The sequence below is a fragment of the Ursus americanus genome, chromosome 5 (genome assembly GCF_024610735.1).
Source record: "Ursus americanus isolate L20-20 chromosome 5, mUrsAme1.1.p, whole genome shotgun sequence".
Taxonomy (NCBI): domain Eukaryota; kingdom Metazoa; phylum Chordata; class Mammalia; order Carnivora; family Ursidae; genus Ursus; species Ursus americanus.
In genome coordinates this window covers 52,130,663-52,145,061 of record NC_142131.1, presented here as the reverse complement: position 1 = coordinate 52,145,061, position 14,399 = coordinate 52,130,663, and the positions used below count along the sequence as shown (strand labels likewise).

At 46.3% G+C, this 14,399-nt stretch overlaps 1 protein-coding gene across 4 annotated transcripts; it reads right to left on the bottom strand.

Moving 5' to 3' along the window:
• Nucleotides 1-1,098: 1,098 nt before the first annotated feature.
• Nucleotides 1,099-14,318, bottom strand: HDAC3 (histone deacetylase 3). 4 transcript variants are annotated; one of them, XM_045794417.2, is made up of 15 exons: nt 14,173-14,318; nt 13,984-14,066; nt 12,488-12,630; nt 8,946-9,027; nt 8,759-8,815; nt 8,582-8,637; nt 8,065-8,198; nt 7,446-7,526; nt 6,998-7,071; nt 6,770-6,834; nt 5,837-5,926; nt 5,654-5,712; nt 5,284-5,363; nt 4,851-5,008; nt 1,099-1,755 (listed from the first exon to the last, which is right to left on the bottom strand). In XM_045794417.2, the coding sequence occupies exons 1-15, from the start codon at nt 14,225-14,227 to the stop codon at nt 1,686-1,688; spliced, it is 1,287 nt and encodes a 428-aa protein (XP_045650373.1). In that variant the 5' UTR covers nt 14,228-14,318; the 3' UTR covers nt 1,099-1,685. The 4 variants fall into 4 exon arrangements, with proteins under 4 accessions (XP_045650373.1, XP_087718321.1, XP_045650375.1 ...); XM_087862195.1 differs by having other exon boundaries at nt 14,160-14,286; XM_045794418.2 differs by lacking the exon at nt 1,099-1,755 and adding an exon at nt 1,762-2,456.
• Between the last annotated feature and the right edge of the window lie 81 nt (nt 14,319-14,399).

Here is a 14,399-nt window from a genome sequence, read left to right as displayed (position 1 = left end):
ATTTTACAGATAGAAAATCTGGACTTCTGAGAGTTAAAGTGACTTGCCCCAGGACATATAAATGGTAAAAAAAATTTAAACCTAGTCTAGTCTGGGAAGTCCTGTTGGACCAGGATTTTCTACTAACATAAACCAAACCTAAGTGAAAAGAGCAGGTGTTCTCCAAGAGTGTTCTTTGTTTGACCAGCTTGATTTCTTCCTCAATAATTTCATCCATTCTCCCAGCTACATCTGTTCCTCTTTGAAAGTCACATGGCACCCAGTAGGCCCTCAAAGTATGGACTTAATTATCTTACCCACAGCTGGAAAACGATTTCAAATATATGTTCCTCGAGGGCAGAGTCAGTGAGTCAACATCGCTGAGACCCCAGTGCTCAGTCTAGGGCCTGGGATATTACAGGGACTCTCCAGTGCTGGCTGGCTCATAAAGCTGGCCTTCATCTCTTGCGTTCCACTTTCTAATTGCCTGGTGGAAAGTTGCAAAGAACTGTCCAGCCCACACTTCAAACTCAGTTTGTCCAAAACAGTTCAAAAACTACTTACTTTCTAAGCTAGAGTACTGACAGACAGGATCAAAGCATGAAAGGAGTAATCCATCTATCACTCTTCCTTCTCATACCACTGTCTACCTCTGCTTAACATTTATCTCACTCCTTACCGGATTGTAGACTGCTCCAGGAGCAGGTCCACATTTGTGGCTACTATAGTATTTACCACCACTCTTCACGTAGACATTAAGATAATGAGCAACTACTTATGTCGGATACTGTGCTAAGCACTTGACATGTTTTATCCCAGTGTACCTTCACCAACTAGAATCACACCATTTCAAGCACCCAGTTTCAAAAACCTAACTCATCTTCTACTCCCTCTCTTAAGCCAGTAATCTGCCCAGGTTTGTGTAAATGGTAACTAGAATGCTCTATTAACTCCTTATATACAAGTAACGCAATCCATGTAGAATGCATACACAGGGCCTAACATAAGTGCTGAATGAATGTTAACTATGATTTTTATTATATACATCACCCTCCTTCCTTCTCCCTTCATATACAGTCAGCTAGCAAGAATTAAGAATATTCCCAGGAAGGCAAAAGGTACAAAAAATACCAACTTGGTTTATTGGATAAAAACAGTGGTAAAATGGACATAAAGCCAAAAGTTAGAACAGAACATTTTTTACATCCTCCCCGGACTCAAAACTGTACTTCCCATCATCTGGGCTTAAGGTGTTAGGGAGCCAGAGCCCCCTCAAATCCCTCACTCTTCACCTGCACTGGAAACAAGGACTGCAGTAGGAGAACCCGGGAAAGGAGAAAGTCAGAGGCAACATCAGCCCTGTCTACACCTTCATCCCTAAAAGTCTCTGGGTTGGATGGAAGCAGGGAAGGAGTAAGGGGGCCAAAGTGGCTGGGACCAGCCTCTAGGGCCCACTGCTCAAGATGCCCTAGAGGACATTATCCTTGTCCCCGTCCAATCCCTAGTAAGTACCATTGTCAGGCCTTGGGAAGAGGAGGAAAGGGGCTAGTTGGTTCAAAAACCAGATGTGGTCTCCAAACCCTCTTCCAGCATTGGTAAAAGCCCAGGAAGTTGACTGTCCAGGGCTAGGGGCGTCACACCTCTTCCCTCCCGCCCAAACAAGAGGTAAAAAGGAATTCCTTGGGACAGAGCAAGCCTAGCTGCTCTTAAATCTCCACGTCGCTTTCCTTGTCATTGTCATGGTCTCCATCATAGAACTCGTTGGGTGCCTCTGGCCTGCAAAGCAAGGGAGACAAATCAGGGTCCTATTCTCCAAGTTCTCATCTTTTTCCACACAGCTACCCTCTCTGGAACCACTTCTTAGGCCCCTTTTGTCGAGGAACCACTCCTCACCTGTTGGCAGATACTGGTCGCTATCCATCCCATCCATTCATGCAGTCAATCAACATTCATGGAGAGACCCTCTGTGCCACCCACCATCATAAGCGATACGGTACAGAGTAAGCTGGATAAAATTTCTGCCTATCCTCAAAAAACTTACCACATAAAAAGACTGACAACAACTAACAAAGTAAATAAATAGGGGCGCCTGGGTGGCACAACGGTTAAGCGTCTGCCTTCGGCTCAGGGCGTGATCCTGGCGTTATGGGATCAAGCCCCACATCAGGCTCCTCCGCTATGAGCCTGCTTCTTCTTCTCCCACCCCCCCTGCTTGTGTTCCCTCTCTCGCTGGCTGTCTCTGTCTCCGTTGAATAAATAAATAAAATCTTAAAAAAAAAAAAAAGTAAATAAATAAAGATAATTTTCCATGGTGGAAAGTGCTCTGACACAATGAAATAAAGGGATGTGACCGAGAGTGAAGGGAGGAAAAGGGTAAATTTCAGGCAGAATTATTAGAGACAGCTGTTCTAGGAAGGTAAAACTTCAAGTCTGAGAAGGGGCTGGCCAGGCAGAGATCTCAGGAAGCCCGTTCCAAGCTGCAAGAAAGCCAAATACAGAGTTATCAGGTGGACGGAGACTGATGAATTCTAGCAAGAGCACAGAGGCCAGGATGGCAAGGAGCAGCGTGCAGGGAGGGGAGTAGTTACAGATGAGACTATGGACGTAAGTAAGCACCAGCACACCTTTTAAAGCCATGGTCAGAGAATGGGGTTTTGTTCTAAGAGCAAAGGAAAAGAGAGTTGTAAGTGGGGGAGTGAGTCAAGGGATGTAAAAGCAACACAGGGCCCAGTAAGTACTCAATACTGTTTTCTTTTTGGAAAACTTCTCTGGGAGAACACAAAACTGAAAACTGAATTCCCATGCCCACATCTAATAACTAAGAAAGAAGGGAGAAAGTCATCAAAGAGAAGCTGGGGAACAAAGTCAGGAAAGGCCCTATCTGCCTGGTAAGCAATGTCTCAGTTACCTCTCAGTGCCTAAGGTGTGGAGGTGTGGAGTTAGAGACTCAGATTTGACTCTCAGCCCTGATATTTAACTAGCCATATGATCTCTGGCAAGTTACTTAACTTCTCTGAGCCTTAGATTCTTCCTCTGGTAATTTAAGGTCAACAGCCACCTCTCAGAGTTGTCTGAAGACAGCAGAATGATGACATGATGATACGTACATTTTAATATAAAGCATTTAGTATTGAATCTGGTTTTAGCAAACCCACAAAGAGTTGTAACTCCTATTATTATTGCTCTGCAAATGATATGCAAGTTGGAGCTATAGGCATCAAAGAACAGGAACTTGGTGGGTGGTCTGACAGTGAGGGAGAGCTTAGGGCAGGAAGAGGCCTGAGGCTTCTGCTGGCTGTTGAGAGGGGGTGGTATTGTACAGACACTAGGCCCAATTACCAGCCTAGAACCAGAAGAAAAAGCCAAACTTTGCCAAAAGGAGTAACTTAAAACAGGTTTTTAAGAAAATCAATTTCTAGAAGTTAAGCTTCAGAGATCTGGAGAAGTTGACAAGGAGATGAGATGTTAAAAAGGAGTCCTTAGACCAGATGCTCAGATGCTTCCTCGACCAGGAGTGGGACTAAGGGGGTGTTCATGGAGGAGAAGGAATGGACTGGTCCTGAAGGTCCAAGCAGTAAAGTTCAGGTCTAAAGGAGAGATGTGGACTAATACAGAGAAGCAGATTCTGGAAGGGTCTGCGGAGACCATCTGACTCTGCAGCAGAGTCAGCTCAAACCTCTAACACTGCGTGGGAGGTGCAAGTGTCCAGCTGTGGTTATCCCTCAGCCACGTAAGGATATCTGTTTTCCATTAAGTGCATCTGTTTCTCCACTTCTGTGTTCTGCTGTCTTTTCCCTTCATTTTTCAGAAAAGCCTATTCTGGGATTAAAAACAAAACAAAACAAAACAAAACAAAACAAAACACTTCTATCCTAATCTCTTTTTTTCCTAATTCAATGCATCTGTAAATATTTTAGTATGTGTCTCAGAAAAACAAAGATTAAAAAAAAAAAATAACCATAATGTAATTATTATATCTGAAAAAGTGAACAGAGGAAAGAAATCAAAGGGCCTTAGCGGGCAGTATGTGAGCAATGACCTACACAGCTCTGAACCTGGAAGGAGCAAGTAAAATGCTGGAAAGATTATAAACTGTTACAGATTGTTTGGAAGGCAATCTGGCAGCAGATACAAAAAATTTTAGTGCACGCATCTTTTGACCTAAGCAGAAACAATTCTGGGAAACTAACCCACTCAAACAAGCATGCAAAGACATATATATATATGGAAGGGGGTTCAGGGCCACATTCTTTGTAATGGTGAAGAAATGGGAACTATAAACGCCATCAATCGTACTTGGTTAAATTATGCTACATCCACACAATGGAATATTATACAGCTGATAAAATAATGAGGCAAATCTATATATAATCACATGGAAAGATACACTGTTTTGTTAAAAAAAAAAAAAAAGAACCAGTTGTAAATTGTAGAGCAACCTGTATAGAAATGATCCAACTTGCATTTAAAAAAAAAGACACACAAACTCTTACGAATGAGTGTGTATGTGCATTTATGTTCATATATGTATGCTCAATAGCATACTTAAAACCTATCTTAAAAAGTCTATTTGAAAAGATATAAAGTCAAACTATTACCAGTGGTTACTTTGTGGAACTGGTCTGGGATTGTGTGAATGCAAGCTTAACATATTTAGGTGCTGTTCAAAATTTTGACAATAAATATGTTACTTATTGATGGCACACACACACATACAGAAAGAGTAGGGAATTACAACAGACCAAAGAGAAGACATACCAAAGGAAGTAAGCCAGGGACAATTAAGCTAATGCCTTCCAATTTACTTTTTCCCTCTTAACTTCCCCGACAAGCCTGCTGGAAGCCCCTGCTCTCAAGTCGCTGCCCCAGACCTGCTATAGTTCTCCTCAGGACCCCTCTCCTCTGCATCAGCCTCATCGGTCCTGTCGTAGGTCAGGAGGTCTGCAGGCACATCATGAATCTGGACACTGGGTGCATGGTTCAGCATCTTCAGGTTTTCAAAGATTGTCTGGCGGATCTGGTCCAAATACTGGTTGGGGATTTGGAATACAGAGCGAGTAATTCCCAGAGCATCCACCCTTCTAGCTGCCTTCCACCCCTACTCCTCGTTCTAATCCCCCTACCTGACAACTGTCCCTCCCAACCCTGACTGCCTCCCTCTACTTTAACCTGGGCTGCCTCCTAGCTGATAACAGTGAGAGTGATAGCTGAGAACTTTTTCCCTCTGATTTCTCTAATTTCCCACATCCTGAACATCCCCTAGGCCCTCCCCACCCTTGCGTTCAACTTCTCCAAGCTGCCGACCTGGCGTGAGTTCTGATTCTCGATGCGGGTGCTGACATCTGGATGGAGCGTGAAGTCTGGGGCAAAGTACTCGAAGTATTCTAAGTGGGGAAAGGGAGATTAGAAGAGAAGGCATGGGTCAGACAGAGACAGGCAGGTCCCAAGATTTCCCACCTATTTCCTTCCCATCCAAAACCCCTGCATAATAGCTGTCTAATCTTTTCCCTGCTCTGAACTCAGCGATTTAGTCTGCAGAGCTCCTAGAGTGCCAAATTTCCCATCTGTAATAAAAAAAATTTTTTTTTTAATTCCCATCTGCCTTCAAATCAGGCCACCCTGGGGTCTTCTGAGAATGCCTCCTGCTGTGACAGTATCAGGGAGTGGGCCTTACCGCTATAGGGAAGCTCCTCACTGATGGCTTCTTCTACCAGCAGTGATGTTTCATATGTCCTAAAACCAAACGGCGGAATGGGCTAGGCTGAGCAAGTGGGCTTAAGGCCATCTCTCAGGGAGCCCCCACCTCACCAATTCACACTGGATAAGAGGGAAAAGGAAAATCAGGGAGCATGCTCACCAGCATCGCGCAACATTTCGGACAGTATAGCCACCACCACCTAGCACCAGTAGAGGGATATTGAAGCTCTTGACATATTCGACGCATTCCCTGTTAAAAGGAACCAGAGGAATGGCTGGAGGAAGTAATCAAACACCAAAGTATTCGTCTCTAGGTATTGCCTGGAAAGGGCACAAGGGAACTAGAAAAGGTTCCATACCTTGATCTAGGTGGTGAAATTCACTGAGTTATACCCCTGAGATATGTGTACTTTATTGTCTATATGCCGTGTCTCAGTAAAAATTGAAACATAAAGGGCATTCCCACCTCTCTCTGGTTCAACACCCATCCTGGCACCTCATCTATTAATCAACTATTTTCATCAAAGCAGCAGCAAGTGCTGTCAGTTCCAGCCTCCACAACACAACTCCAATCACCTACTTCTCATTGGCCATCTCCTCCACCTAAGCTGAGGCACCACATCTGCCGTCTGGACAACACCGATAGCTTCCTAACTGGCCTTCCCACTTCCACTCCTGTCCCCACCTCCACCCCAAACCTTCCTCCATTCAGCAGTCAGAGCAGTCGCTTTAAAACATCAACTGGACCATGTTACTTCCCAATCTTCCAGCAGTTTCCCATCATATTTGAAATACAATCCAGACTTCTCACCAGGGTCTAATGGCTCTGCACGACCTCACCACTGCCAACTTCTTAGGTCTCATGTCAAACCACCTCCTTGCTTGCTCCCTATGTTCTTACCTCACCACTTTGACTTCATCTCCTGGCTGGCTACACCTGCTCTTCCCTGTCTCAGTGCCTCTGCATGGGCCCTTCTCACTCCTTGGGAGTGGCTCTCTATTCTTCCTATGGCCCATTCCCCAACTAGCCCCCTGCATGAATTGAGGCCCAAAGCCACTTGAAAACCTGGGGGCAGAGGAGAGCAGGTCTCACCCATGTCCTCGAATGCTGAGGTTGAAGCAGCCCAAACGATCACATCCCAGGGAGTCAGCTCCACACTGCAAAAAGCAAAACCCCAGGCAGCTGCGGTGAGATAACTGATCAGAACGCCCCAGATGTCCTTCATTTCCATTCCCTGACAAATGCAGGGGCTATCCTCCTCCCTGCTCTCTTCCCCTAAGCCCAGGCAGAGCCCTCTTGAGGAGGCACTGGCAGTATTACCTGGAGCACAATGCATGTGGGTTGGTAGAAGTCCACCACCTGGTTGATAACCGGCTGGAAAAGGTGCTTGTAACCTGGGAGAGGGCCAAAGATGGGCACCTGGCACCCCAAGGGGATGGGGAGACAGGGAACAAAAGGAAAGAAGGGATTGAGAGAGCATGTAGCCCAGGAAAAGGGGCAACCCAAAGAACCAAATCATTGGTTCTGAACTTCTGGATGGGGTCCCAGACCACGTGGAGTGACTGATGAAAGCTAATAGCCCTTTTCCCAGAAAAATGCACATACACATAATATGTTGCATACAATTTCCGGGGGGTTCATGGTCCCTCTGAAGGCCATTCATCCTTAAGGACACCTGGCCCAACAGTAGACAATACCAGGCAGAAGAGGTTAATTCAAGGAGAGGAAGAAGCGGCCTAGTAAGCAGGGAAATGACCTCAATACTTACTCTGGTCATCGATGCCATCCCGCAAGGGCACATTGAGACAGTAGTAGCGGCCACTCTCTGCTCCAACTTCATACATATCCCCTATAGGCAAACGGAGCACAGGGGGGTAGGAGCTATACACAGGGGGCACCCACAACCCAGCTGCTGCAACTTCAATCCGTACACTGAGGGTCTCTCACTACATCTATGTGCCTCCACCACACACTCCCTAGAGACACTTAGTCTCTTGTGGCTTGCATTCATTCAACAAATAATTTTTGAGGGCTTACTATGAGCCAACCTGTGCACTAGGCACTGGGGATATAGCAACAGAGAGAACTAATGAAATGAATGAAATCCCACCAAGCTTATATTCCTTGGGGGGGGGGGACGGACACGATGAGGGAGACAATAAACAAATGAAACACCGCAATAAATACAAAGAACAGTGAGTGCTCTGACAGAAGCAAGCACAGTGACATGACAGAGTAATGGGGAAGGAGGGATGACTTTAACTGTGGTGGTCAGGACAGACCTCTCTGAGAAGAAGCCTCCTGAGCCAAGATCTGAAGGCTGAGCAGGACGCTGTCACAGTAAAGAGCTGAGGGTATGAAAAGAATGATTATCCCTATTCCCATACCTGTGCCAGGAAAGAAGTAGTTTCCATATTTGTGGAAGGAGACTGTCATCACCCGGTCAGTGAGGTAGAAGGCTTCCTGAACTCCATCACCATGGTGGATGTCGATATCAATGTAGAGCACCCGAGGGTGGTACCTGTGATGAGAGCCAAGCCAGAGTCTGAGGTAGAGGGGAACCCCAGCACGAAAACCCCCAACCCACTCCCCCAAAACAAGGTTTGGAATTATGGGTCTACTTGAGCCCAGGTCATCTGAAACCTAATACCAGCAGTTCCCTACAGGCAACCCTGGGACTCCAGCCTGGAGGCAGGGACAGGAGAGGGATGTGCAAAGAAGACTGAAATGGGAGCATGCAGCAGGGAGTGTGCAGCAGAGCACGGAAGAGGTAGTCTGACTAAAGCAGGAAGAACTGTGGAGAAGCTAGTGGGGGTGGAGGAGCAGGTCAGGGCCAGCACAGTGTGAGATACCTCCTCAGCCACGGGCCTCATAAGTCCCTCCATCTCCTCCCAGGCTACTTACTTGAGCAGCTCCAGGATGCCAATCACAATGTCATTGACATAGCAGAAGCCAGAGGCCTATGGTGAGACAGTGGTCTTACAAAGACAGTAACGATCCCTCTACCCAGCTGCCCCCTGGTGTCATCCTGACCACCTACACTAGGGCAGTCGTTGTCTCCCCCATCACCTCCTCACTCACCTCAAACTTCTTGGCATGGTGCAGACCACCAGCCCAGTTAATGGCAATATCACAGATCTGAAAAACAAACACCCAACTCACAGTCCTCCCTGCCCACCCCCAAAGCTGGAAGCTCAGGGTCAGGGTTAAGGCCTTCAGTTAGAAGGACCCACAGCAAAGGGAGAACAGGACTCAGGGCCATGGTCACCTTATTGTTCAGCTGGGTTGCTCCTTGCAGAGATGCACCTGTATAACGGGAACAGAACTCAAAGAGCCCGGGAAACACTGGGCTGCAGGGAAGAGAAGCGAGTCAGAACACTTTACCTCTGGGGAGGTACCTTCCTACACTTCTCCCCTGACTCCAAACCCTCTAACCTCCATTCTTCAATAAACTTCTCCCGGCCCCTATACACCTAAGTTAATTGCCAATTTATTCAACAAATATTTTGGACTGTGTACCAAGCCCTCTGTAAGGCACTGGATGGGAAGTAAAAAAGCATTTAACTCTGTCAGGGAGTTTGTATCCTGGCTGCAGAGAAAAGCAGGCAGCTTCTAGGTACTTAAGCATACATGTCGAAAAAGAAATAATTTGAGAGGAAACATGAACTTTGTTTCTCTTTAAAGATTCTTTTATGCATTTCATATTTTAACACAATGTTCAATAACATTCTTTAAGAGTCACACAGTTTTGGAGCACCAGGGTGGCTCAGTTGGTTAAGCATCTGCCTTCGGCTCAGGTCATGATCCCAGGATCCTGGGAATGAGTCCCACATCAGGCTCCTTGCTCAGCAGGGAGCCTGCTTCACCCTCTCCCTCTGCTGCTGCTCCCCCTGCTTGTGCTCTCTCATTCTCTCTCTGTCAAATAAATAAAATCTTAAAAAAAAAAAAAAAGTCAAGCTTGAACCTAGGTAGTCTGGCTCTAGAATCTGGGCTCTTAAATCATGCTACCATCTTCTAGTACCATGCTTCCCAGTACCTGACACAGAGCAGGCATTACTTAAGTTTTACAGATTATTAGTAACAGTAGTAGATTAGTATCATTGCTTTGAAACCCAAAGATAAATACCAGAAGAAATAGCTAAAGGAGCTGAAAGTGGCTGCCCCTGGGGAGAGGGATTTATGAGTGGGAGGCACAGATCTAGGACTGCTTTTTTTTTTTTCCATTAAAAGCCTTGTAGTATAATTGGGCTTTTTACGTTAGATTAATTTGAAAACAATCAGAAATTAGTTAAAAGGGAAAATCCCTGATTCTCATCTGAAATACACAGAAAAGCAAGACTGTAGCTTAAGTCTAACAGCACAACTGATGCAGTGCCAAGGTCTGAGTGGTATATTCCCTAACTGCACAGAGCAGTTACAGAGCCCCAGCTGGGGCCTGAGGGCTAACTCTGCATTCCCACACCTGTAAAGTGAGCTCAGAAACAACAGTAGCAGCAATAATAAAACACCAAGAAATCTCCCAAGACAGCATGCAACTAAACACCAAATAACTAGTGCAGTGTGTACAGGACAGACCTCTGCGCCTGGTGTGGTCAAGAAAGGCTTAGTGGTGTGAAGCTTGAAGGTGGTGTGAAGGCCAGGAAGGCCTTGAAGAGGCTGAATGAGGAACAAAGGGCATTCCAGGAAGGCATCCTGTGCAAGCAGGGGTATGGGGATAAGCCTAGGAAGGTGCTCAATGCCAGCCTTCTATCTTCCAGCTCGGAGTCCTTCTATCGGATCTTTCAGGGAAACAGTGTACTGTTTAAAAACCAGGGCTCTGGATCTGAATCCTGCCACTTCCACTGATCAGTTTTGTAACTCAGGTTAGTTACCTAAATCTCCACAAATTTTGGTTTCCTTATGCCTAAATTAAGGCAAAGGACTATTACATCTCACTGCTGGTATTAGAATGAAGTGGAAGTACAAGTAAACCTCAGCACAACAGAGTAAGCACTCAATAAATAGTAGCTGTTGTAGGAAACTCTATAGGACCAATAGCATGGTTTCTTCAAGAAATAAATTTAAGGTAGAGGGGCGCGTGGATGGCTCTGTTGGTTAAATGTCTGCCTTTGGCTCAGGTCATGATCCTGGGGTCCCAGGATCGAGCCCCACATTGGGGACCCTGCTCAGTGGGGAGTCTGCTTCTCCCTCTCCCTCTGCCCCTCCCTCCGCTTGTACTCTCTCTCTCACCCACTCACTCTCCATCTCTCAAATAAATAAAATCTTAAAAAAAAAAAGGAAGAAATTCAAGGTACAGAAGGAGCCAATAGTTAAAAACCTTAAGAGACGTATCAACCAAATACAATGCATGGACCTTGTTTAGATCCTAAATATATCAACTGCAAGAAAGAAAAAATTAAGAGGCAGTTGGAGAAATCTGAATACTGACTGCAAGTATGATGATATTAAGGAATTACTGTCAATTTTTTAAGTCTGATAATGACAATGTGTGTGTGTGCATGTGTTTTTAAGAGCATCATTTAGAGACACACAATAAAATATTTACAATTATAAAAATGTGACATCTGAGATTTGCTTTAAAATAATCTGGGATGCAGGGGTGCTTGGGTGGCTCAGCTGGTTAAGTGTTGGACTCTTGATTTTGGCTCAGGTCATGATCTCAGGGTCGTGAGATCCACCCAGCGTGAAGCCCTATGTCTGCCTAGGTCCCTATTGGGCTCTGAGATGGGCATGGAGCCTGCTTAAGATTCTCTTTTTCTCCCTCTCCCCCTCCCTCCCCACCACCCCACCCCTGCTCGCTTGCCCCACCCCTCCTAAAAACAAACAAACAAACAAAAACAAACAAACAAACAAAAAAACCCACTAAACTAAAATAATCTGGGATGTAGATGAAGTAAGACTGGCCATTTGCTCCTAAGTGTTACAGGTGGTGATGGATATATGGGAATTCACTGTATTATTCTTTCAGAAATGTCTGAATTTTTCCTAAAACAAAGTCTAAAAATAAATTGAGTAAATGGCAGCTGTTAGGATCAATAAATTTTCATGAACATATATGAAAATGTAAGCAAGGATAATGGCTTATCTTTGTTATCTGTTCCCTTCCCCAGAGGGCCTAACTCTGAGTCGTCTTCATATGACAAAGCTCAGTGTAAACCTCTCTCAATGTAAATCATTCTCTTGCTTTTAGAACACTAATAATTTCCCTCTATTCTAGGGATAAGACCCCCGATTCATAATAAGGCTGTTTAATTTTTAAAGGCCCTGCCCATCTCTTCAGCCTCCACTCAGATCATTTTTCTTTTCATATTCAGTGAATGACCTTTTTTCTGTTCCTCAAATGAGTGACATATCAACCTCTCCCCGACCCTCAGCACACGTTGTCCCTAATTCCCACAACATTCCTGCCCTCACCTCCTAACCTCCCACCTTTCATCTAATTATCTCCTACTCTTTCTTCGGATCTCACCTCAATTTCCATTACTTCTTCTAGCCTCCATTGACGAGCCCACTCCCAACATGGGTAATTCTCCTGGTATACACTCTCACAGTCAGCCACATACCTCTCCTTCACAGGACTTAGCACAACGGTAATATTAAAATTTTGTTGTTATGTCTCATTGCACTGCCAGCACTTAGCATAGGGCCTGGCCTAGAGCAAATGACCAATATTTGTTGAATAAACAAATGAGTAAATGATGATTCACTGGCAAATAGGACCCCCATCGTATGTTCCCACTGCTGCCACAAGACCTCACTCAAGTGTTGTCCTTGAAATGGCTGGCATTAAAAATCCAGTTCTCCCCTCACCAGTCATCACCCACGTTGAAGGCATTAAGGCTCTTGGTGAAGCCTTGCATATTGGTGGGGCTGACTCTCTGCAAGAAGTCGATGTAGTCCTCAGAGTGAAAGCGGCACATGTCATGCTGGGAGGCCTGGTACGGCTTGAAGACCTTGGGATGGAAACATAAGGTGAACCCAGGCGAGATTAGTCCCATTCATTGGGCTGAGACTGGCCACGCTGAACCCAGACCTGTGGACTGTCCAAATCCACACACATCAGCAGTCCCCTCACCCTTCCAATCCTTGTTATTCTATAAAGTAAAAGTCAGTGAAGAAGAAAGGCTCTGATTAGTCAGAGGGGGTACAACGATCAAGTCTCCTAAAGACCAGAGCACCTGCCTTCTCCTTCCCACTTCCAGCCCAACTTTTCCCACCTTCTCAATCTTGAGGCCTTATCCACTCACCCTGCTCCTTGGATCTCCTATTTTTTAATCTTTCCATACTCATCTCCTCCCCCTGGCTTTGATTCCATCCTCTCTCTTCTCTGAATCCTTAATTTTAGAGTTCATTAATATGGGATATATGACAACCATCTAATTAAAACCCCGGGGTGCCAAGGTGCTAAGCCCGAGATTTATTCTCTTTTGGGGGGTTCACACACGTCTTTAGAAATTGGGCAATAACAAAAAGCTTCTCTCCCCAGAAGATGCACACAGGTACATACCAGCAAACAATTTCAAGGGATTCATAGATTCATGCACTAACATCACCTCAGTCTTTTCTATAACTAATTCCCTTGTCTTTGCCTCAGCACAAACAGGGGACAACACTCATTCATATTGTTGACTAATTCCCTTTGTGACACATGAGGGCTGAGCTTAACTGTTATAATCGCCTATCACAACTATAAATTCCAAGTTGGGGACTGTCTATCCCCATGTGCCTGCGTATCTGGGAGATGGAGGATTGGGTAGCAATTAAGTAGAACCCTGTGCGGGGTATTCTAAGTTGATAAGGAAATACCCAGGACATCTCCCGCTCTCTTCCACACACACATAGACATTTGCACACAGGGCTGCAGAGTCCTCCCTGGAGCTCTAGCTCCTTGCAGGTGGAGAAAGGTGGCAGAGAAAGGGTGGGAACTGCAGTGCGAACACCTCACATCCAGATAAAGTGATCCAGTCCCTCTCTCCTGAAGCCGCAGCACTGCCCACATCCTAAGATGCTGGGGAGGAAAACACCGTCCCTCTTGAAACCAATCCCACTCCACCCTAACCATAGGCCAGAGGTTGGTCTACCTGAGGTCAAAGGGTGGCCGACCTCAGGTGAAAAAGTAACTCTCATTAAGTCGGTGGATCCACCCACTAACACTCTGCATATGGCGGGTGCTCCTGGCTCCTGCCAGCCACCCTGCCCCCACCCCAAGGGTGGGTCGCACTTGGTGCATTCAGGTCAGCCCACCGATCATAGGGCCACACAACTCTCCCGTACCCTCAATACCCAGCAGCGAAGGCGAGACTCACGATCATCTTCTTATAGAGACCGTAGTGCAGGACCAGACTATGGGTCAATGCCAAGCGATGGGGCTTCATAGGGTGTCCTGCCCCTGGGGTGGGAGAATAGAGTTCGTCAGTTCCCGGCGCTGGAGTTATAGCCCACGTCTCGAAACCTCCGCGTCCCGAAGACCCTCGCGTACAACCTTGTTCCCTCACCGTAGTGGAAGTTGCCCACGTCGGGGTCGTAGAAATAGGCCACGGTCTTGGCCATGGTGCCGGCGGGACCAGGCCCCGCGCCTCCGCCGCCCGCCCGGCCGCCTGCCCCACCTCCGCTCCTACGTGCTGCGTAAGCACGCAGCCTGCCTCTGCGGAACCGGGAAGCCTAGGCCCCGCCTCCCAGACCACGCCCCCTGCGGAGTTCCGCCCCTCGCTTGGCTTGGCCC